We start from the raw sequence: 26,330 nt of genomic DNA, 5'->3' as shown, positions 1-26,330 counted from the left end.
ATTCATATATATTATATTTATATAGATATAATTGTATCCATGTACGGGCACACAGGAAGTTATCTGTCTTCTGGCCATTCAGGTGGCCAGATATGTGGAACGACACACTTGGAAATTAAAGTGTAGTGGGTAAGAACAGCTATTTTATTAAGGTAATACTGAGAAGATTAAATAATACAATGGTCCCCAGCAGTAGTGCCATTGTGTTATTCAGCTCTATCAGTTTGGAGAAACCCTGAAGGGCTACAATAGAACATTCAATAGATTTTCAAGACAAGGACCCCGACAATTGTGTCAGCGGAATTTTTTTTTGTATCTCACATACTGCAAAAGGTTCCAGATATTAAGTCACAAGAACAGACTGTGACTTTCTATAACTGATTATTAAAATATGTTTTCTTAACATAAAATGAGAACCAATGTGTTTTACAGTGTTTCCAGTGTTCCATAGCTGAGGTTTTTAATATGTAGAATTTTATTCTCTTGGAAAGCTCCCATGTTCCACTAAAGCATTGCTTTGAATGCTGGTATACCACTCTGTCAGACAGTATAACGCCGCCAATCTGCCATTTCACTAACCTGGTTGAGAAACAGATCGTTGATGTAGTAAGTGAGGAAAGCTCGGAGCTGGCACTGCTTGGCCTGGCCTGGCCCCATGTTCATCTCTATTTCCTGAATGAACCTGGGTGGAACAGTCAAGACAAACACATATTAGAAAAGCGAGGACACATAACACCAGCTGTGAATGGAGGCTAATTCACCACTAACATGTCTGAATATTATCACAGGAGCAATGAGACACAGATTTGTGACCAGCAACATAGTAACTTTGCATCAATGGGTCCAGCACTGCCTGTAAGCGTAAGATCTGCTGTGGGAAGTCGTTTTGGAAAGCTTAGTGCATCTCACATTGTGCCTTTGAGCAGATAAAAGTACTCCAGTGGAGCTGCTCAGTGCCATTAGTGCAGACTTTAGTTATACTAGGCAACTCTCAGATGTGAGTGTGTCCAACAGTAGTGAATGTGTAAAACCAAACTTGTCTGTAAAGGAAAGCCATACAATTCTATACTGCAAAATAACTGCAAATACTAAAGCTGCTTACAGTGTTAATGATACAAAAATGATCCGAGCTACTGTACGGACAGTCTGTGAATTCTCCCAGGAAGCTGGTGTCTGGTTGGTCAGATAGGGTCAGACAGTTATGTATGGGTTGGTGGAGGCACATGCACACCTCGTTTGTCAGAAAATCATTGGTCACTGGCCTTGTCTCACACACACCGCTGGGCAAACCATGCAACAGTGAGTGCCCTCTCAAGCGCTCAGCACATATAAATGCACAAATAAATCAAAATCCTCACAAAAGAATTCTTTGACCTACAGAACCTGTAATATATATGACCTAAACTTATAGAAAAGAGCGACAGAGAGAGTACAATGAAAAGGAAAAAGAAAAATGCTTTATGTGAGAAAATCATGAAAAACTGAGAATAGAAGCTGAAGATAATACAGGAGTGAAGCTACAAAGATGACTCGAGATGGAAATCTAATTGGACATGGCCACCTGTAAAAAGCAGGATAAGACTCCATTGCTTGGAAACAGTGTTTGTGCTCTAGTAATGTGAAGTGGAATTTAGAACCAGGACACTGCAGCATTGCAGACAACCAGGGACACAGTCTATGCAAGAACTATAGATCAGTGGAGGTGGATGATTGATTAAGTTAAGCTTGCATGTACATACACACACAAATACATGCATGCACAGGCACACATAAAAACACTTTCAGACAAAAACACAAAAGGAGCATAAGCTGTACAATCACACTGCTCAGCATGTGTACCCAATTAGTCTGCAAGACCAGAGACGTAAGTGTGTGCTTACACCTCAGCCTGAGTGTGTGCGCGTGTGTGGATACGCGCATCCTTGTGTCAGAGTGGGCAAGAGAAAGACAGAAGGAGTAAGGAACCTAAACCTATTCTAAATCCCTCATTGATTCCCACTGAAACGCTACCACAATAGAAAGTTAAGTAGGAGAAACTCTTCTGTGGCCTCATTAAAACCGTCAAGCTTGCAAAACAATGGGGGGCCAGATATACAGCTTCTCTGTATGAATATGTAGAAAGTACAACTCAAACAACCCTTCTTTACAAAAAAAAAATACAACTTCTGCTGACAACTTAATTTCCAGAAATCGATCTTAGGACAAAAGTTGCCAGTTTAAACGTGTGCCGTGTTGTTCTGAGATCCATCTCGTGCTGTCATTATTGTCATTGTTTCAATACAAGTGTCAGGATGATGGATCTTCAAGTTAGCGTGTGAGCACAGATGGATTTTTGTAGGCAGGGGTGATAACGTTTGAGTAATGTAGCAGGGACGAGGCAGTAAAACGGCTTTGTCTATCCAGACGGCCATCTGGAGCAGAGCCGCAGGCCCCTTCACGAGGCTATTGAACCCATGGGTGTTTGAAGGAAGCCAAGGTAACTGGGCTAAAAGCACTGTTGGGGCTCACAATGCTGAGAAAAACCCAGAGAGCACATATCAGCAAATTTACATTTTAAGGCCGTAAGTTTAGTGACAACATGCATTAACCCGAGTGTTCTGTGAGAGGATTCAGAGAAATCATTTGGAATATAGAGTGGTGAGGCTAGTTAAAATGCAAATGGATAAATAACATGGGGCAAAGCACGGCAGAGCTTAAAGATTTCCAAACGGAAAATCTCTCCCAACTCATTATCATTACAACCACATCTTCCAAACGTCTGCCTCGCTGATGGCATGACATACTCTATAGAGAATAACTGCTTCTGGTGACGATGATGGTGTTGATAACAAATGACACCAAAAAGTTAACACACACAAACAAGCAAGGACACACACACATTCAAAAGCCATCAACTTCATTAACTCAAATCCAAATGAATCACAAACCACCAAAACTCAGAAGAGCACAATCTTTGCAGGCTGTGCTGCACAAGGCCATTTGCAGAAAACCGTACTCTGAGCAAAAACTCCTACACAAAAACACGGTGAGACGGCCTGACCTCTCACCGAAGAATGACAGCCAGCCTTGTTTCATCTCTCAAGGCTACAACTGAGCTTGACTTTACACTGGTCTAAATTGACATTCTCACCAGTTATCATGAGCTCCTGCACGATACATCAGAAAAGGAGCTGCTTTGATAGCTTCTCAACTTGTCTGGCTAGAATTCTTTCTAAATTAGTGATAGAAAAAGTTTTTTTTTTCCTTGAACAAGTCTGAAGTCTCTGTATCTTCAATAATCAAATCATATTTCATGCATGCTTTAAAAGAAATGTAACACCTTTTTATAAGAGCACTTAACATCCTTCAAGCACTGTTATTGTTAATGGAATACATGTCCCTGTAAATTTGCAAAGGTAAAGACAATCCTCTTTACAGGCATGCAATATTACATAAGAGCAAATTTAATGGCAGACAAACCCATAGATGGTGCTGCTTCCTTAAATAGTCTCCATTTATTTGAAAAGCCACAAAATCACAAAAACCACAAAAATTGGTGTCCTCTTCGTCTTATGAGGCTGTGATAATTGGACCCGATGTGATGTTAACAATGTCAGTTTCATTTTCAGGTGACAACAAAACACACCAGTCAAGCATATGGCAGCTGTACGCAGCAGAGGTGTCAGCCAAGTCACTGAGGAGACGCTGTGGAAGCGCTACAGAGACACAGCGGCAACAACACAGCGTGGACTCGCCCCTGTGTGTGAAATCTTAGTGGCCTTAAATAATCTGCTTATCTACCCTTTCACACACACTATTTCCAACTGGCCTGAAAATAATGTGGCAGACATTTACACACACACTGGCATGCAGCAAAGGTTGTAGTGGCAGGCATCAATTACAAGTAGGGAATCAGAATTAAATCATTAAAAGGACAACAAGATCAACGCCAATCATGGGAACAATGAATACATAAATAATAACATATCAAAACTAACAATCAAACCATTTGCTCAGTGAGACTAAAGCAGCGCAGGCTTTAGTGTAGGCCCTCCAGCAAAAGGACAAATCTGTCAACTAACAGGTCACCCTACTGCCCTAACACACTATATATACATATGTGTGTGTGTGTGTGTGTGTGTGTGTGTGTGTGTGTGTGTGTGTGTGTGTGTGTATTATATTGCATTACTAATTCAACCAAATTAGTAATACAATATTAGCAATTTAACCAAATACCACAAGATAAGTATAGCGCAGCAACCCGGTTCCAAGTGAAAGCTACCCATAATCCAAGGCAGTACAAGTCTGTGAGCTCCAGAGGATCTACAATGTGAACAGAAAGAGGACTGATACTCCATTGGAGCTGCAGTGGATCAAATGAACTCACAATATGAATGCAAAAAAACTGCAGTCCCTTTTCTGTTGGTCCACATCATTTTACAAGTAAATATTGCCAAAATCAGAAAAGAGATAAGAGGGTTGAAACCGGCTGACACTAGGCAGAATGCAAATAGCCTATAACATGGTCTACCCATATAGCAGGTTCTGACCTAGTCTTGCTCTTATGTGAAAGTAAACAAAGCATGTTTAGGTTTTGTAGTGTTAGTATGACGAAGGACTAGAATAACTCTGGGGTTTTGAAAATTGTGATAAGAAGTTCTGGCTGTATTATGAGTTTCTTTGGGCAAATGTTTATTCAATTGATCAAGGGAAGAACTGGTAGATTAATCAGTGATGAAAATAAACCCTAGTTCAAGCCCTACATTTAATACAGTAAATCATTGTCGGTTTTCCATCATTCTCATTGAGAAATAGTTCAACTTTTACAAATTCAGTATTAAAAAGGTATAAATTTATGAAAAGATCTTAAGAAACGGACAGATTTTTCCTGTTGCTAGGGTTCAGATTAAGAATTTCCTCACAGAAGATTGTCATTTCTTAACCACTGGAAGAACGACTGCATTGACCGAGCAAACGCAAAACTTAACCTGAATCACTTTGTCTATCTAGACGACTACAGACTCCAGAAGGCAGCAGAGTTCACACACAAAGTCCACATCTTCCTCTTCTACCTATTCATCTACCTATTCACTACTAATCCCACAGATGCCATCATTCACCACACACACACTCAAACACATGCATATGCACAGGCAGACTTACAAAAACACACACTCAGACTGATATTTAAATTCAAAAGGAGTGTAGCATAGCATCCCCCTACTCCCCCCCTTAGGTTTTGTTGTCTCCTCTGGAACCAACATGGCTGCACCAGTCGCACTCCAAACCCAGTTTCTTAGCAGCAACTGCCAATGATTGCACTTGACAGCATGTAATTATCTGTCATTAGGAAACAGATGTCAGAGCCTAGGGTCTGGAGCTGGATAATTGTAGATGCCATGCCCTATGTGCATGTATGTCGAGAAATAACACTCCTGAATGGCATTAAATGTATTTATACCAACAGGGATTTGGCTAATGAGCGAATGCGCTGCATTCTAATGGCTCTCTGATTATTCACAGAAAGACAAAGTTTGATTTTTTAAGATAGCTAAAACAAATGAGAACAGACAGGGACAAAGATGTTTTATAGCAGCAGCTCTGAATTCATTTCCCGCTGGAAACTAAACCTAAGGTAACAAATGCTTCTTTAAATGGAAAGGGTTGGGATCCCATCATCCATCTTTATCTGCAGCTGCAGCGTAATGATGCCGAAAGAGAAATGGGATAAAGACAAAGATTTAAGAAAGACAGCAGAATAAGAGTGTGCTAAGATCGATTAGAGACTCAGCATTTTTAAATCTCCCAGAATTCCCTTCAGGCACGAATCTATCAGCTATGGTGCATTCTGATTTCGTTGCCCGGAGAGGAAGGCTTGATCTGTAAAGACCTGTCACACACCAAGGACAGGACACGCTGAACCTCTACCAAGTGAGAGGGGAGGAGGGAGAGTGAGCGCTGGTGTGTGTACATACTAAATAAGTCTGTCTTTGTCACACGCACACACACACACACACACACACGCACGCACACACACCCACACACACACACACACTCATAGACTAACATACAAATGTACAGTCACATCAATACACCACATCCAGTGACACTTTAGGGGACTTATCTATATGCAATTATTCTTACTCACAGCGCTCCCCAGTCACTTCAGGAGGATTTCGAAGTCATAAAAGAATTTTAATGGATGGGGACACTTTATTGGTTTTATGGCACAACCAACATTAGCTTTCATTCCAACGGATCACACAATAAATGCCAGAATGGCAGCTTTTAATTGTTATCCAACTGCTCATCCGATATTGATTCTCGGGGAATATTACACACTCCAATACACACCACTCACTTATTCCTACAGCAGTGTTAAATTAATGAAGTCTCATCCGAGAATATAAAGACCTACTCGTGAGATTTCAAAGCACATAGTTGTAGCACTGCATTAAAGAATGAGAAAATTGAAAAGATGGATGAGGAAAAAACACATTCTGAATGGATACTGGCTTGATCCAGAACATCTTTTTATCTGCAAGATATATTGCTAAAAAATCTGACTTCTAAGTCCTTCTGCAATTTTCACCACTCCCACTGGATGGCACTGTGTCAGCTTTCTCTACAAGCTCAGGCTGCACGACCAGTTGACTGACTGACTTTTTTTTTTTTTTTTTTATATTATAAATGGTTTTGAGGAAGAATTAAGATTCCAGTTGGTGTGTATTATTTGAAACCTGTACAGGATTTGTTTGGGTGTGTGTATGTGAGTAAGTAAGAGAGGGTATGTTTTGATGCAACAGTACTGTGTGTGATTAAGTGTGTTTTTTCATCAGTGCCTGGTGAAATGCATATGGTCTTCCCACACACCGCCCACGCCTCTGCTAGACTCCCTGCTGTTTATACCCTGTTTTTGCCCCCAATGCTGCATCACATACACTATAGCCTTTCTGTGTGATTGCACAAGTGTGTGATCATGTATGTGTGTGTGTGTGTGTGTGTGTGTGTGTGTGTGTCTGTCTGTGTACACATGAGGGTATGAGCATGTGTTTGTGTAAGACAACAAAAGAGAAAGAGAGAGAGAGGAGTGCGATGGGAAGGTGCAAAGATGCATTATGTAAATGTGAGTCCACATGCCTTCAGCAGCAGGCATGAATGGGATTCATAATCAGGAGAGAGTGAGCCTAATAGGACATAAGAGAGGACCATCCTCCTCTAACATTGCTGTAGATGGACTCTGTATAGACCACAATGGATGACAGACAGAATGGTCTGTCACTGTGGATAATCCATCAATGTTAATTGTTCCCCATTATTTCAACTTGACCCTACCACATATAAAGACAAATAAGAAGATCAACTGTTGATTCATATAAGAGCTTGGCTTGGCTTCTACATACACAGAGCGGGAGCAGAGTCAAACTCATGATCAAGACAGTGGTACAAAAACTTTATCACAATGTTCTATCTGGAAATGATATATCAGCAAACAATTCCTAAAGTTCTTTGTGGACTATGTGGACTATAGGGACACTTCTTCCTTGGTCTCCATTTACAGGGGCAAATCTACCTAAAAACAGAATTTATGTTTGAAACATTGGGTAAATATCTACAAACATCCATATGGTAACTGTTGAGTATTTAGATCTCAATAGATAATCATGAGACATTTTTGGAGTTGATGACAATACAATTGGCTCATGGTATTTTTGTATGTAAATAAGGCCATTTAACAGAAGACAGTCAGAAAAGCACAGGTATAAATATCTAAATTAGTGATGGCTGAATTCCATTTAGATTCTCAGTTTTAGGGTCCTGGTTCACAGCTTAGTGGGACTTTAATAGAATAGAGTCATCACTAATCTTATCAGTTACACCTGTGCTTTTCCTTGTCAAAGATTTAAAAACTGTATCTCTCTAGAGTCATTACTCTACCTCTGCCAGACTGTAAAAATGGAACGAATTAATAAAAATAGACATGAAGACTGGCAACACTGATATCAAGGAGGCCATGCCCCTTAAGTAACCCAACAAGCAGTGCATCTAGACTCAAGGGATTTAACTCAAGGGAGCATTGAGTGAACACGTAGGTTTATCAGGAACAGTATGCACTGAAAGCACTGTAAATCTGCAGAACATACAGAAATGCTACAGTGTAAAACAAGGGCAAATACAGGAAAATCAGTGTGATGTTCATTAGTGGTTATCTGGGCTTAACATAACGGTAAGTAGGTGTATATCTGTATATCTGCAACAGATGTTCATTCTGTGTGTGTGTGTGTGTGTGTGTGTGTGTGTGAGTGTTTGTATCCACACATGTATTGCTTGCATGCACATTTATGTCTCTGCACCTATTTCTATCAATGTGTGTGTGTGTACTGGCCCGTCACAGTGTGGTGCAGACCAATTAAAACGGGGGAGATTGATGACCAGGGGCTCTGAGTAGCAGCAGCAGCAGTAGCGGTAGCAGACAGCTGCTTCCTGCAGACAACAGGAAATGAGATGGCCTTGTTTAGCTGACGCTGCCAACACCAACACCGCAGAGCCTCAAAGACAAATCACCACCTTACTGCTGCTACTTGCCTACTCCTCCATCTTCCTACAGCGTGCTCTCCACCCTCCGTCTCTTTATCTCTCTCTAATTCCACCCAAGACTATCTTTCTCATTAGTCTTTTCTCTAAGAGTAATGTAGTCAAGGTATATTCAGTTAATACAGTGCAGATGCTAAGTATAGACGTGCACAGATAGATGCTACCTCTATTCTTTGATCCTATGGTGACATGTAAAGCCTTTAGTCATCAATAACTTGACTTTTATGGCATGTGAGTCAACTTCACTCCAGAAGAAATGTGAGGTAATGGGAATCAATCATGTAGTCAGCTCCATTAAGTAGAAGCAATGTATTATTATTAAGTGAATTCACGTTTAGCTGACTTGCTCAATGACAACAGAATGCACGTGAATTATAGTTTACTGGTGAATCATCGTCTACTGCCCATTTTTAAAATATTGGATTCACAGTTGTGTATGTATGATGGGCGTATCCAGCACTGCAAGAATCCCCCACTCCAATGAAACTTAGTTTCAAAGACACACACTTTCCCTGGCATGTTGCCTAAGGCAAGAAAATCATAGCAGCAGGGGTACAAACCTGTCCACTGCTGGTTCATTCCCATTCACAACAGCCTCCAAATTTTCAGTGGACCGGATCTTTTTATTTCTGAAGGTTTGTCACTTAAGTATGAATTTTATATAATGGCCTGTCTCTGCTGTCAACTGAATGGTAAGTACTAAGATTTCTGGAATAATAATGGACTCACAGCTTTACCAGAGAGGCTGTAATGGGTGGTGAAGATCAGTTATTATGACACAAAGAAGTAGGAGTATCAAAGAGTGGAGACAATTATATGCTACCTAATATGAAGTCTTGATTTGTCTTAATGTTATATGCTCTTGAGTTTAGACTTTTCAATCAATCAATCTCCGATTCTGCATTAATCATACAAATAAGGAAGTTTTGTGTAGACCTGTGGAACACAACTGCCATCGATTTTTAATAACAGCTAATTGTTGCAAATTTTGGTTTCCTTTTCATTTACTGTCTTGTGAACAGAGGGGGGCTATGGGCTGCGGGGGGGGGGGGGGGGGGGGGGTCCAGGGTTCAGCTCTCTCACATGCTATATTGAGCCATTAAGACCACAAAGAGGCAAAGATGCCTCAATGTCACAATGGGAGGCTACTGGTCCTAAATTACTGCTTTTGTGACCACTGTACAATGTCATTCAATACAGATAGACAGGTGACAGCACTGTTCCTGGCTGGTCCCATAGTGTGCACGTGCATGTCCATGCATGGTTGTGCATGTATGCGCTCCCTTCAAACTCTTGTTTTCTTAATAGCAGCCACCAATTGCTTAGTTCAGACACACACAAGTACATACACACAATTCCCCAGTCAGATAGGCAGGTGCAGACAAAAACTGTATCTGGTCTGATTGTCCTCTGCTCAATGCTTAAGTATTTAAGTGTTCATCTCCTCCTTATAAAACAAGTCTGATTAATAAGCTGAGCTCTAAGTGGCCTCCCACAGGTGACATTTAGTGAAACAGGGGGAAGGGGACTGCTTTATTAAAGTAAGCCAGGAAGTAAAAAACAAAGCTGATAGAGTACAATACAGAAACAAAACAATTACTCAACACACAGTAGAGCTGCACAATATATTGTTTCAACATCATCATCGCGATGTGAGGATGTGCAAATACGGCAAATTAACATGATGCTAACTTTTCTGCTGCTTGATACAAAAGGAAAACTTGCACAGTTCTAATTTCCTATGACTAATCTACAAGAGAGGTCCAATATTTTGCAGCCCTAACACACACTGACTCATACTCTTAAACAGTAGCCACAGCTTATCTCAGATTTTCACCCAAAATCCACTAAAGAGAGGAAGTCCAAAGACAGAACTCAGGTTTGGACTTAAAAAACAAAGTGTGAAAACGGCCTTTTTATGCTTGAATCTGGATAAATCTGGTGTACATCCAGAAGTATGTCAAAGGGACCCTTTGTGAGAAACGTACAGTGTATGTCCCACATGTTTGGTATTTCTCTGTGTGAGTGACTTCTCAGTTTCAGCAACAGCTAAAAGATTTCAGGTCAAAGAATGACGAGGGAGAGGGAGGCTTTGGATGCTATTAAAGGCACTATCTACACTATGATTAACAGTCTTAACACAGAGCCAGAGAAAAGGCAAACAAGAAAGAAAGAAAAAAAAAAAACTTTATGTAAGCACTGACCACATACAACACAACAAGTTTATCTGCGCCAGTAAGAGAACAACAGATAAAGCCTGTGAGGCAAAAGTGAGCCCATCTTTTCTCACCTTTGCAAACACTGACATATCCATACACAGACATTATGTTCTTGTCTAATCAGAGTTGATGGTGAAGATAGAGACTTTCTGAGCCACCGAAGGACGCTCATGGTTCAGTGAATGATTCAGCAAGACTGAAATAGCAACTATCCCTTGGAGAGCAAAGTGCGAAGGCGCTTTTCAGTTTCCCTGAAAACTACTGAGAAAAACACTTAACCTGCACACAACACACAAAGGGCTGGCAGCAAAGATGAACATGAGGAGTCTATTTTAGCCCAAAGGGAGAAGTGAATGGAAAGTTGCCCTGAAGAAACTAGGCAAGTTGAGGTCAAAAGGATTGTTGTGTGGAAATGGCAATGGTTTTGATATTTTCTCAAAGTTACAATCGCCACAGGTGAAGGAAGGCAATTCTACTGATTTATATATATAAAAACATCTTTGCACTGACAGAATGCTAGTTTCATCTTAGATTTCCATTTCAGTATGCCTCTGCGTTACGGATTTTCTTCAAACCTCCCAGCCAGTACAGACCCACACAGTATACTAGCACTGCATAGTATCATAGAAGTCTACAGGTTGATGAATTCCTTCAAACAGGTTGGGGGGTGAGTCGTTTCACATCACATTCTCCTCTGATTAAAAAAAACACTTTATATTTATCACCCTTTCTCCTTACTGTATGCCCTTATCTCCTCCTCTGTATTTCCCACCCTTCATTTTACTTCCTTTTCTCTCCCTTGCTGTCATCTCTGGTCTCTTATCCCCTGCAACGCTCCTGACTCTTCCCTCCCCCTCATCTTTCTCTCTCACCCTCTTTCCCCTAATTCCCCTACCTCTCTCTATTTTTACCACTCCATTGCTGTTATCTCTCTTTGGCACCCTTTTAATGCATCCCCTTTCCCTCTTTGCCGTACCTTTCCTCCATCTCTCTTCTCTCTCTCTTAGCCTTCCATTCCATTTAGACCCTTATGTTAGCATAGGACTTTCCATCCTGTGGCGTCCAGGTAGTAAATTGAAATGGTTCTGGGGGCTCCATTGTAGCCTGATTGAATTTAAAAAGAGAAATGGCCATAAAGAGAACTAGTGGTGAGAGGTATGTAATACACTGAAGGGCTCCCCAAGCTATGACAGTGTTGACAGAGAAAGGGGAAGAAGCACAGGAGGGGAAGACGGTTGGGAAGGAGAGAGGTAAGAAAAGGACAGAGGGAGGGGAGGCGTGTGGACAAAACGAAGGAGGAAGGAAGCAGTGAGGGGAAAAAAATTAAGGAAGGAAAGAGTGAAAAATAGTGAGGGCTAGAGGATTGAAAGAAGAGAGAAAAAAAGAGAGAGAGAGTGGGAGGGCGAAATGATTGAAAATGCATAAAACTCTTAATCGGAATGAAAACCAGCCTATTACCTGTTGTGCACAAGCAGATAGACAGAAACACAAAAACCCCTCACGAGCGTGCACCCTTGGTAGTGACACCTCACAGAAATGCCTCAATCACGGTTTGCATGGCCTGGAGGGAGCAAGGTGACAGGTCTCATATTGGAGACGGCCAACAAAATGTAATTCCAGGAAGTCAGCTCTAGGGCTGTGTGTCTGTCATACCTACAGCTCTGATAATACTCCCACACATCACATTACATTGCTGAAAGAGCCACCTCTCACCATATAGGACATACACAAAGTGAAGACAGGAACAAGCCACAAAAGTAAGTGCACACACACACATACACAGACAGACAGACAGACAGATAGACACACACACACACACACACATCTCATGCACATGCAGACCATTCCGTATACATTACTGCCATAGGAAATATGATGTTAGGGGTTAAATTATTCATTGATCCTTTCATAGCCTGTCCAAGCCTGCTTGTTGTAGTGTCATGCCTTGGTCTGTGTGTGTGTGTCCACTTGAAAGGGCTCTCAGGGGAGAGAGACAACCTTGAGCTGGTGCTGACCTTTAACTTTGTGTTTCAGTTTAAAAAGTGACAGGGGCTCGTGGGTGATGTGTTCGAGTGGTGTGTTTTCATGTACATAGCCATATGGGTGAACAGAGAATCTGTCCATATTATATTTCAGTTATCAGGATGACCAAAGAGAGATGTTAGGGTGGGGGTGGGGGTGTGGGGCTGTGGGGGGTAATGGATCCAAACAAATTGCATATGAGTGAATTTCTCAGAACAGAGGTATTTGCAGTTCACATCAGATCATTTTCGGAGTTTTAAATTCATTAACAAGTCAATTAACTCTAATTGAGATAAACAAGCATCAAAATGTCTGTGCAAAATGGTCTTTATATTAAAGCAGCCGATAATTACACAATGAGCTAATCAAAGGATCAATGGTAGGCTACTGTATAGACTGAGTTTTGATAAGACTGGTTTGGACTATATTTAATTTAATGAGCATGAGTGCGTGTGTTGCAGAAGTCTATGATCAAAGTGGCAGCTGGCTGATCAGGGTCTGATAGAAACTGTCCTGTCAAGAATGGTTCAGAATTGATGTGACAAATGCAGGGTCACCTCAGAATCTAAATAAGGACCAATGCAGCAAGAAAACACAGTAAAGTTACGATTTGTTGTTGGGGGGTTGGTGGCTAGCTACTGGTGCCTGGGGATGAGTCTTATTACTGGTGACAATGCGAGTACTTGCATTTTGCTTGAGGTGATTAAGTTAGTTTGTGTTATTCGGGTGCCCTAATGGGGCTTTAGTAACCAAAGTACTACCAGACCACCAAAGTCTTATTACATCCTAACAGCTCCTTACATTTAATGTTGTTGTGACTGTTGTAGTGTTGCTTTCTGTGCAGACACGAAAAAGGGAAAGTCAAAGGGAGTGTTTGAGGTGTGTTTGGCTAACTTAAAATAATTTGAAGTGCCTATTTGGATGGTCATACGATTGTTACAGCTTTGTTTCTGTGTTGAGTCGTTAATTAGCAATACAACGTATTGGAAGTATAATTAAAGTTTCTCATTTTCTTTGAAGAAATTTCGTGATGGAATTCTAAATTGTAAATGTAACCAATCCAGAGACAAAAGTATTTGTGATATGCTCACTTATGGTGGGAACTGTTGAGTTAGTCTATAATATTTTAAGGTCTTGACCTTATTGTGTAAAGTGCCTTGAGATAATGTGCGTTATGATTTTATATATTGCAGTATCTCTGAGTGTTCTCCACTTGTGCCAGTTGTCAGCAATTTAGCTGAATACAGTCATAGACTCATCCCACTACTTTGTTGGCATGAAATATTTAAAACAGCGATCTGCCACAACTAATTTGCTTTTGTTGCTTCTCTGCACACCACAGAGGGATCCATGCATCCACTGTAGTGGTTGTAACACGACACCAGGGAGAGTGCAAGGCGTGCCCCCCCCCGGCTCTTCAACAAGTATGTCAGAGTTGTTCTACATGTATGCCGTCATCTTGATCAGTTACCCTGAAATATATTGTATTGCTTGCTGTCTGCGGCGTACTGTATGTAAACTCTTAAAGGTCAGCTGAGATCGTATTGCTTTGTTTAGGCTGAACAGGTAAAGTTTTAGATTACACATTTGATTATTCTCCTGAAGCAACGTGTAGGCTACATCAAAAGATGTAGAAGGTTTTGTTCATACAAAGTGACATTAATTTTAATAAAGTATGGCTTTACATTTGCTGAGGCTTTAAACCAGAGGGTTCTTTCTTTGTAGGTCAGTTGCTTTGGAAATGTATACCTGAATGTGAATGAGGAGACAGCCATTTAATACATGACATTACATGACATTTCTACAATTTCCTTGTTCAGAGTTACATATATTATTAAACTAATAGCTTTAGTCTGAGGTTTTAGTAATAACAGGAATATTTTATCTTTCTGTCTTTCTTCGAGGGACACCAGGGCCAGCAGTAAAAATGAGCTAGAGTAAGAGGGACAGTAGAACAAAGAGGGGAGTCAGAGGAACAAGGAGAGATGAACAGACAAGAAAAGAGGATTAGGCATGAGGAGTCGTAATAATCAGAGCACAGCCTACAGCTATGAACACAGTAGAGAGAGTCCAAGAGATAAACAGAGAGAAATAAATTGAAAGACATAAGACATGTATGCAACCAGTGTTTGACAACAGCTGGGCCAAAGTTCTGAGGCATTTATACACAACCCTATTTCAAAGCAATATGAAGGCTTTGACGATTGATAATGATTTTATTTATGAAAAAACTGACAACGTACTTTAGTTAAATATTATGAGATACAGTAGGTATAGGTTAAACATCTTTGACACTGGTGGAAGCTACAGTACCTGCAGTGTGCCCACAATTAGAAACACTGAAATAGCACACAGATAACATAAAGGATTGCTGGTTACAATTTATAAACCACTGATAATTGGCTTTTTTGAAAAACTCACTGTTGTTGGTGATGTGCTATAAATTACCAAACAACACCTGTTGATACATGCCTGTGCAACCTGCTGTCCATCTGATCTCCTGTTAGTTATTAGTTAAGTCAATATAAACCAAAAAATGAGGTTAGAATATGAGGCTACTACAAATTGCAGCTGTTCTTTTTGGTGTTCTTCCACCACCTCTCCAATGGATTATCCATAGTAACATAAAGTAAATTTCAACGACTATGTGAGCCACACCTTGCTTATTTATACTTCAAGTATAAATAATGCACATGGTAGTGTTATGTACTCTTTCTTAGATCAACTAGACCCAATGAACTTACACCTAGCAATTTTTATTTTCATTCTGCTATCCCTCAGTGTGACGAAGGCTTTTGCCAGCCTTCGTCCTGGAATGCTCTCATTACTTTGGTGCAGTTGCCAAGGGAGCCAGTGTGATATTCAATACTTCTGTTTCCCATCCTTCCAATCTCATTTACACTTGACACCTGACATTTGCATAATGGCCTCGCTCCATCTCCTATCTAGTGAAATACAGGGTGGGGGTGAAGCGGTTATAGTGTGTGAGTGAGTGTGTGCTCATGCTTGTTTGGTTGTGATGAGTACATATGTCTATCTAGACTGTGTGTCTGTGTGTGTCACAGGCGGGGGTTAAATGACTTCCTTCTTAATCTTGCTCATTAAGCCTGCAGAGAGCTCGGAGTGCCCCACATTGGCTGATTTGGGACAATTTGCGGAAATGCTGGCAGGAACACGTAAATGTGCGTGCTAATCAGGGGTGTCGTGACCCCAATCAGTCAGAGACAGATATTAGGGTGTCAGGAAAATTGAAGACGAACATGAGTCTTTGTCTTTTTTATAATGTTAGCAGTGTTAGATAGTGAAGGAGAGCTATGAAAATGGCACCCTTTCAGAACTTTGGAGTCTTGCACCAGACTGCTCTGTTCATTCATCACAAGGGCAGGTGGAAATCTCAGCACCATGTTGAAGAGTGCACCAAGAAGTCTGATCAGGAAAAGCTACAGCAGAACCTTCTCACGTCAACAAACTAGTAAATCGTACTAACTGAACTTGTTAACAAGTCTGCCTTGACTTGTCAACCTTTTTAACAGGCTTGGCATAAGCATTACTTTTGTAAATGAATGAAAATAATTTGTTTTGCTTTCACTTTACACCTCTGATAGTTTTTCAATAAATGTAGCACTGACTTTGTGTGGGGAATTTATCCATTTCTTTTGCATTTATTCATTTCCCTATTCATTTCATTCTCCGCACTTTTAATCCTTAGAAATAACATTGAGTTTTTATGTGCATTGCTGACAAACATGGCCAAATATGAAAACACTGGACAAACACACACATGCACGCACGCTTACACAGAATCCTACTCCTGATGAAACCATTCTTCTCCGCATACCTCTGCACATATTATAGAAACGATCTCTCTTTCTCATAATATACCAATTTGTCACAAATGATGGGCCTCGAATATTTATCATGATATCTTTATGCAGCACCACCCACAAAAAAAAAAGAAAAATAATATAATCCTCCCCCACATCCCTTCTAGCCAGAAAGCTAGTGAGCTAGAGCAGAGTGAAACATTGTACTTAGCAAATTGCATTTGAAACCAGGGGGGAATAAATACTACAGATAAAGACTGCTCTAATGTGCTCAAATCCATTAGAAATCTCATATTCACACATAGCAGAAATCACATTACAAGACGCCCCTAATGTCATTTCACAGGGTTTTTCCACCAGCATTTGCTGCCAGGGTGAGACTCTAACATCAAACATAATGGATTTTCGCATTTTCCTTTCACTCCGCGCCTCCCTCATGTTGTTTTTCTCCTCCTAGAGTCTGTTCTGTCCTATTCTGGTTGAAATTCCCCTCCAATCTTCATTGTTGTGGATGTGAGGTCTATTTCGGGTGGATGTAATGAATTTAGCCAAACAGGTTTAGAGAAGAGACCACTTACAGGCAGAGGGGGCTATGGTGAATGTGTTTACACTTTTGCTGCTCATCAGCCCTGGAGGAAAGCTTGGCAGTTCAGTGTTGTTACACTTTATTGCAGAAGTGTTTCTATCCCTTGACTTCCCATGCTTCACTTATTCCAGTGACAAAGAGGAGAGCAGATGGGGCCGAGTGGAGAAACCACGTGTACTTCATGCTGGGTTGGAGAACTTTTAAAGGGAAGTGATGAACATGTGCATCGATTTTCCTTCTTCTAAACTAGAATTTAGAGATATGGAAGGAAACAGGACTGCTGCCTTACTTGTACGAATTTAACTTCATAACCTTTGACTGCAGATAACCTTGGGAGGAGAGGAGAGGAGAGGAGAGACATACAGACTCAATCAATCTGCCCGTTTGGCTTTTCTACTGGTTGCACATTCAATAGGCACACCATGAGCCCAGCATGACTGGTCAGCGATCAAACCATCACTGATAGAGGAGGAAGGAAATATCCATCTCCTTCAAAAATGTATGCTGTGTCCTTCTCAGACACAGTTTGATTTGCTGTTCTTCTCACAGTTTAGGTTTTGGATGATTCAATTTGGACATAGGAGAGTCGTATTTGGTTACTTTTATATCAAGAGTTAGAAACCCTATCTGAAAGAAATCATCTGTACTGAGCCAGACTCAAAATGTTTTTGGAAAATAAATGTAAACACAACACCAAAGTGAACCCCTCAAAACCACAGGAAGATGAGCAGAGCCAGAGGCATAATTACCCCAAATGTACAAATCAAAGACATGAGCTTCAAATAAACTCTATGTCCAACAACTGGCCTGTTCTGCCTCATGAGACAAGTATGGCCATTATCTGGATATTCCAATAATAAATAAAACCAAGCAAATTAGTTAGGGAGGGAGAGAAAGTGACAACATAATGTGACACAAAAACACTAACCATAACCTTAGTGTACCTTTAGACCTTGATGTTACCCACACATACCCACTAAAGGACAAACATTCTCCAACTCTAATTATGAACTGTGCAACACTGTCTTGGAGACCTGCCTGGAGTCTGTTTAGCCACTATTGGATTAGATGCTGCATTGAGTTGAGACCATCTATCTTTGAGAATAATTAACTATCTAGAAAGATGGACTAACTTATGTAACCACCAATTAGGAGATCACAAACAATCCTTTCAGAGGGAGTTGGAGAATTTTAATGAGGTTTAATGACTTGTTTATTGGTTGGTGGGGTTTGTTTAGAGAGATACACAGGGCAGATGTGCTGGGAAGAGTTTAAAAAACAAACTCCCTCCACATTCTCCCTCATCTGCACAACACTGGTACTCACTGAATATTATACTATACAATAACAGAAGTGTGAGGGTACATGTGTGTGTGTGTGTGTGTGTGTGTGTGTGTGTGTGTGTGTGATTTGATCTGCGTTGTGAGTCGAGGTTTGTGTGTGCATGTATGCTTATCTAAACTCCCCTCAACAATCAACCAACCCCCCCACTTCTACCCCCACACACACACACACACACACACGTGAGGCTACTTCAGAAGCCGAGCCCCAGACAGGGTGAGCAGATCAATCAATTACATCTCTGCTCCAGCAATCAAACAAGGTTATTATCAGGCAGCAGCTCACCGACCTGGAAAGGCCTGGCCAATCAAAGGCTGCTGTGATGTGAGGGCTGGAGCTCGCTCATGTGACAGTAACACAGAGTGGCAGCTCATGTTGTCAAGGGATAGAAAGATGGAAAGAGGAAAGACAGACGACTGAGGCTGAATTCAAAGGAGAAAAACAGAAGAAAGTGTGTGGGACAGTAACAAGACAATATCTGTAAATCACCCATCTCCAGCAGTGTCTTCACCTTGACATTACTCTCAGAAGGGCAGGAGAACATAGGAAACACAGAATACAGTTCTTTAGAAATATTTTATATGATTTTGTCAGGATGTTGTTTTTTTAGTAAAACTCTGTCCTGTTTTTCTATCTTTGAGGAGGGCGATTACATCCCTGAAAAATGTAGTTAATAACAGAAAAATAGAGACAAATAGAAGACTGAGAGACGTGGCAGAAAGCAAAACATGGTGAAAACATCTCTTCATTGTGGTTTCACTAATTCTCTTCTTGGCCCCAGCTCCCTCTGGCATTCATTCGATGAGCATTAAGGGCATTCTGTCCTCCCACTTCTGTCCTTTCATAGCAACAGGTCTGAAGAACCATATTAGGCTTAATTAAATTATCGTACACTCAAAAAAAACAAAAACAAAAAAAAAAAACAAAAAAAAAAAACAGAGACTTTCATTTCATTAAATTATTGTTGGTAACACAATACACCAAGACACACACACGGACCTACAAATCTCTCGAGAATACAATCTAATCTCTTTCAAAAAACAACCAATCAGAGACAATCAGGCACTGCGGGGGACAACATTGATGGGGACAGCATGACTGTGTGAACATCTGTGTGATTATGACCTGGTCATCTGGACAAGCTTCAAAGACCTATCCGCGTGTGTGTTTGTGTGTGTGTGTGTGTGTGTATGTGTGTGTGTGTCTCTTACGTATATATAAATGTCTGTCTTTGTGTCCTAGCACAATTTCTGTCTCTAATCTGACCAGGCAACAATTCCCAGTATCTGCTATTTTTCCCCACATAGAACCGAAACCTCAGGGACCTTCAAAGCCGACTTCATAAGAAGTCTACTGCTGAGCGTTCAGACAAACTAGACCCCCTTAAGCTCCGACTGACGACTGTCTGCTAGACGAGTCTGCTGGACAGGTTGCCCTGGGAACCGAGTCTGATTCCATTATGGGATGGATAAACACAATCAAAGAGTTTATCCACCTTCTATAGCTAGAGAAAAGACCCCCGCAATGATGGATCTAATCTCCTGCACAATATCTGGGGTGTGTGTGTGTGTGTGTGTGTGTGTGTGTGTGTGTGTGTGTGTGTGTGTATGCAGTTTTCATGCCCACAGTGCGTATGTCCGTCTTTGTGCATGTGTGTGCTTGTAAGACATGAGGAGATTGAAAACTCTGCACCTCACTGGAAAGTGGCTGAAGTTGCACTTTTGGGAAGCAATAAACCGGCAGTATTATTTACAACATGTGTGTGTATGGTGTGCGTGTGTGTGTTGTCCTGTGGGGAGGGCATCAGAGAGATAAAAGAATAAAGACACAGCAGTGCTGCTGCCAGTGACAGGTAGGAGCACCTGACAGATTCATGGCAAACTGGCACTGTATTCTGCACACATCCAACAGCTTTACTTTTCCATACACATTCTTTTACTTCCCCTCCATGTAGGTATCTGTCTCTCTCTCTTGGTCGTCATTTTAGTTTGCTTGGGTATAGTTTCCATAAATTGCTGCATTATTTACTATTCAACAGGAGTGCATAGCTATCCCTCTCAGGCAATATGCAAGTATATAACAGACACATACTGCACATCCAATGCAAGAACAATATAATCACTGATGCAATTCTACTGAGATTCAGTTTAAAGATTCATTGTCAATTCAATTCAATTTCCCATGAACTGAATTGTTTCAACTTTTGAATGGCTGTAGCTAATTAAAACATCAATAATACTTTAATTCTTATTTTAAGTAATATTTAATGAAGAACTAATACCCTGAAAATGACATGCCCTGCTGCCTGTCTGAATGAATAGGAAAGTTGGTATTTCAATATTCTATGGTACCATTGTATGTTTTGCACACTGACACTGATACTGTTACTCAGAATACAGGCTAGGTTGTACACAAGAGTCCATGTGGGACTTTTGATCAGTAAGTAAATTAGCTGAAGTTGGTGATTTTCTGAAAACCTAGCAGGACACTCCAACGAACAGACACCACATACACCACCAGAGCATATAATGTTTGCAAAATTCTCAAAACTGTACAGACTTTTGAGACATTTTACAAAGCATGTTGACAAATCTCTGATCAATTTTCCAATACATACTGGTTACACTTCACTGTTTAGTGGTTTTGCCATCCTCTCTTTCCATTTCAACCCCATGTACACTCCACTGTAGCTGTATGAGTGATGTGCATATGTATATATAAGCAACCTGAATTCAAAGCAAGCTAACTTGCCACCCAGAATACATGCAATCTAAGAGCCTTTCTATTCCTCTGCATTTTCTTTCTTCCTCTTTGGTCTTATCTCATTCTATTCTCATTCCACCTGTCTGTTTGTTTCCTTTTTATCATCTTTTTGTTTTTTTTCTTTCATTGCTTCCAATCTACTCTCTTCTCTCTGTTGTTGGTTTCTTTCTTCTGCCTTCTTTATCTCTCTCTCTAAATTACCTTTTTAATGGGTGTGGGTTAGAGAGAGAGAGAGAGAGAGAGAGAGAAGGAGAGAGAAAGAGAGAGAGAGAGAAGGAGAGAGAAAGAGAGAGAGAGAGGATGCTATTTATTGAGGAAAATCCTCCTGAATGAGTGAGAAAAGATTAGAAAAGAGAGCAAGGGCTGGCAGAGCAAAGCAGTGCGTGCATGTATGTGTGAGTAAGACTTAAGACAAGACGTCCATGCTGCATTTTAATAGCCAATGTGGAGACACCTCTTTGAGGTCGACTACAGATGTTACTGTTGAAGGAAAACTGAATTCTTCACCAGTAATTATGAAGCTGATGCCTGACTAAATGAAGGTTAGGGTTCAACCACAAATTATTTTTGCCATTTTCAGTTCTGCTGCAGTGGGAATTCGCATGTTTGAAAAAGGTCACATACAGGGCAACTCGGTGGTCTTGTCACGAAATCATCTAAACAATGACTTGTTGATCAAACAAATCTTGCTGTTGGGATGTATTGTAAAAGATTTTTGATCTTGTGCTTCAGTGTTTTTTTAAACACTGGGTGTGTTCCCTTACTTAATTACTGAGTGTATTTCACAGGCCTTCTGAGAATTCAACAGTGAAAGTTTCATCTAAATCGTTTGAGAAAAATCTCAAAAATATTTTAAAAACCTCTTTAAAGAGGGTTGATTTCTCCTCTAACTCTTGCTCTTTCTATGTCTTGGTGTGTATATGCTGCTCAGGAGGGGAGTTAATGAGAGTGTGAAATTAGTGCAGAGTCGCGGTGTGTGTCGTTTTCACCACAGGCGACAGTGGTGGGAGGCTGAGCCCTTCTGTCCTTTTCCTGTCATCCATCTCTCCATTTGCTTCTTATTCCTTTCATCACTTGTTCCATTGTCCTTCCCTCTCTTCTTCCCCCGAGCACACTCTGTCAATCTCTGACCTTCTGACTCTACTCTCTCCCATGTACTTTTTCACTCAACCATGGAAACTTACAGTAAAACCAACTTCAAGTAAACCTTGTATGCATTCAAGTATCTGCACATCAACACAAGTACTTTTAATAAGCTAATGCTGCGTGTGCACACAGAGAGCTCTGCACTCAATCAACTGTTAAACACAGTGAAGTGTTCATTCCAGCTCACCCACCAGTCTGACATTATCTGAGGACCAGAGGGATAATTCTAAGCCTCCTTTATGTTTTGGTACACATATGCACAGACAAATAATAACATGCACTCACATGCACATACGAAATTGCTTTGAGTAAAATTCGGATAAGACGCAGTAAAGTGTTTTGTAAGATGACAGAATTGTTCAAACGAAACAGCCCTACAGTTAACTTTAAAGTTCCAGCCAAGAACCTATTTGGAGTCAGGACTAATAATTAAAAAACAGCTAGATTAAAGGCTAAATGAATTCAGTTCGAATGGAAAATAGCAAAGCACAATTCTGTTGCTATTACATTAAGCCCTTCAGCAAGCAAAGTTGATGACTTTGAGGTAATAAAGAAAAATGTGGTTTTCTTAAATTATTATTACTTATTATTTTCCGATATCTGGCCGTCATCCGTATTGGTTATGATAATATTTTAGTGAAAACAATCACAAGTGCTCCCAGGTTTCCATGGGTCCAGTATGACTCTCTCTAAAGTACCAGCTATTTAGCAGTCAAAGCAAAGGCAATTTAAATTGTCCAGACGACCTTGTGGAAATACTTCTTGATTCAACATGATTTGACCATTTGGTTAATAACAAACAAGCAAAATTTCTGCCTTTTAAAACATAAGATTGGTAATGAATATTGAAGAGTTGAAAAAGGCACAGGAGAGACTTCATAACATACTTGCAGTTTTACAGATTTAAATTTAAAATTCTACAGCTTTAGAGTTGGAAGCAGAGCTTTCTGTAGGCATTTCAATAATAGTACATTTTATTATTTATTTAAAAAACTATGCTTTCAGTTGAGAGGGAAATATAACAGTCATCTCGGTGTCGGTGGTTAAGTTTGATTTACAAAAAAATACTACATTTAGTTGTGTGTACATGGACTGTGCATGTCGACTTGTTTTACTATATTAGTGGGGTCGAAAAACTAGAGCCCACTATACTTGTGGGTTCTGGCAGATTGGAGGATTGGATTGGATTGAAGTCCACAAGTTTAAATGACTGATGACTGTTTGAGGGATAACAGTTTTAGGGTTTGGTATTCCCGTGCATTATGTCAATCACAGCTCACAGTGTGTGTGTGTGTGTGTGTGTGTGTGTGTGTTGTGTGTGTGTGTGTGTGTGTGTGAGAGAGAGTGACTGCGAGTGTCTGTGCATTGGCTCTAATTAAACAGTGATCATATGGTGTGAACCGCATGTGTAAATGCACACAAAAACACATACAGACAGCCACACAGCTACAAATATAGCAGACATCCAGAGGCATGGCCATGCCTGGTCATTCTGTGCATGGTGAACGAGGAAGAGATTAGGGGCCTGTTGAAGCTTTTCAAAATGCCAAACTCATCCAGAGCAAGGGGTGTAAATATCACCCAAATGTCAGCAGGAGACCCCACAAGTCAAAGTAAATTGGCTGCTACATGCACAAACACTCCCCTGTCTGCCCCATATTTGTGTGAGCATCCTTAAAGACATATACTCGACAGCCTGACACATCTGGTTACATTGTAGCAAAGGGCCTACCTCACAATATGAAGTATATAGAATCGAAACAGATATACATATTGTATACATATTGTACACTGTTTTAGAATGGCATATGTACAAGGTCAATATAAATGTAGAAAGAAAGGAGGAAAGAAACATAGTAACTATATTAGAAGATTCTACTCCACACACGCCCTCTTCTCATTATAATCCATACATTTTCTAGCATTTAGCCAGGTATAGGTTGAAGGCAGCAGGCTAACCAAGGTAGCCCAGATGTCCTCCTCCTCAGCCACCTCCTCCAGCTCTCCCCGGGGGACGCTGAGGCCTTCAAAGACCAGGTTGGATACATAATCCCTCCAGCATACTCTGGATCAGAGATATGCAATATTCTTTCTTTGGCTGCTTCTAGATATTCTGTCCAAAACAGAATAGGTAACAAGAAAAGACTTGGTTACCCCAGGAGCTTGACTTATGGGTCAGTGCACAGACAAAGCTCTCACTTGTGCTATACAAGGACTGGATAGCTCATTGGAATGGCACTGATACCCCATAATCCCACAATATAGAACCCACTGGGAATACTGGGCCTTCTCCAAGTTAACATAAGCAAATGTAACAGGATGGAGAAACTTCAAAGATACCTAAAGTGCCTTTGCATTGCGTTTCCTATTTTGCAAGCCAATCACATGCATGCATCATCATCATCTGAACCAGAAGCGGAGTGCTTAATATGACATAAGGAGAAATGGTGATTACTTTGTGATACAGGCCCCAAACGCACAAAAACAATATAAAGCACACTTGATTTAGGGGGAGAAAAGGCAAAAGCCATTTGCAATCAAACATTAAGACCCTGTTGTCTCATACGCCTACACATTGCCACACACACCACTGCTTTCCTGTGCTGCAACCCCCAACTGCTTCTGTCATTAAAGCTGCCATGAGTTGCATGGCTGGCTGCTGGAGGTGTTGTGATCCATCAGCGGAGTGCCAGAGCTTTGCCATTAGAAAACCATCTGCAAGCAACAGTGCTCCATTGGCACTAGAAGTCTAGAGAGGGCAGGTCGGAGGGAGGGAGAAAGAGAAGAGAGCCCTGTGTGCGAGGCAGTTTGGTGTGATTGATATGAACCATTACAGACAACATGGGAGAGGTAGGCTGAGAGCTAGTCACCGTTTTATTTTTGGTCATTTGTTCAGACAAAAGCTTGGCCAGACACACAGTGAACAGGAGTTGAACGTCATCATGTGTGTGTGTGTCAGAGAGACTAGGGACGTGCGCTAGAGGGGGGGACAGAGAGAGAAACTGAGAGAAAAAGGCCAAAACATTAGCGAAGGGACATAAACACAGTCAACCACCAGCAAAGAAAGAGAAAAAACATGCATAAACACATGCCTCCACACACACATAAAAACACACTGTAGTCCTCACTTTCTGAAACCAGTCATTTGCTTTCAAAGAGCATCAATCAGTCACACAAAAGCCAAAATGACAACTGACAATACATCTTAGATTAGTAGGGATGTGATGAAGAGCAGAAATGGATCTGATAGATGAAGTGCAATCTAGCTTGAGTGCAAACTAATTTAATCGGCTGATGTTCTGTGATTCCATATACTTTAGTAGACAAGATATACACATCATTCAGTTGCCAGTAGAGATTAAAAAATGTTGTAGAGTCAAACAGCACTGCAGTTAGCCATGTCGTAATGCAGGTCCTCCCAGGTGACCTGTGTGCAGCTGTAGATCTCCACTGGCTGAGTATTCAAGATACTTTTATAGTGAAAACATCTGTTAACCAGGGATGGAGGGAGTAAATTGTAGTGAAGTAAGAGTACTGTTGTTTAAGAGAATTCTACTCTAGAAGTAAAATTACTTGTGTAGTAAATGTTCCCATGATAAAAGTACAAAATAAGTCAGTTAATATGTACTCTGAGGAAACGTTGCTGCATTTCATTTTTAAAAGGGGACTAGGAGGGGTAAAAATGTTATATGGTGATAATAATAATAAAAGATGATAAAACTATTAAATGAAAGAAGAACATATTTAGGCTACCAGGTGCATATGCATTGGTATTTCAAAGCATATACACCAATCCCAGGTGGAACTGTACTGGAAACAACCAATAAATTCCAGTCAGGCACTCTGCAGCCTGTG

At 40.7% G+C, this 26,330-nt stretch overlaps 1 protein-coding gene across 2 annotated transcripts in view; it reads right to left on the bottom strand.

Moving 5' to 3' along the window:
* exoc4 (exocyst complex component 4) overlaps window positions 1-26,330 on the bottom strand; it is a 110,210-nt gene that overhangs the window by 39,844 nt on the left and 44,036 nt on the right. For both annotated transcript variants that reach the window (XM_056367680.1, XM_056367681.1), the window contains exon 12: window positions 580-682. In XM_056367680.1, the coding sequence (XP_056223655.1) occupies window positions 580-682 (103 nt within the window). The remainder of the gene's footprint in view (window positions 1-579; window positions 683-26,330) is intronic.

Source organism: Seriola aureovittata, chromosome 22 (assembly GCF_021018895.1).
Source record: "Seriola aureovittata isolate HTS-2021-v1 ecotype China chromosome 22, ASM2101889v1, whole genome shotgun sequence".
Lineage (NCBI taxonomy): Eukaryota > Metazoa > Chordata > Actinopteri > Carangiformes > Carangidae > Seriola > Seriola aureovittata.
Note: the sequence above shows the minus strand (reverse complement) of the source record. Positions and strands in the feature narration are given on the sequence as shown.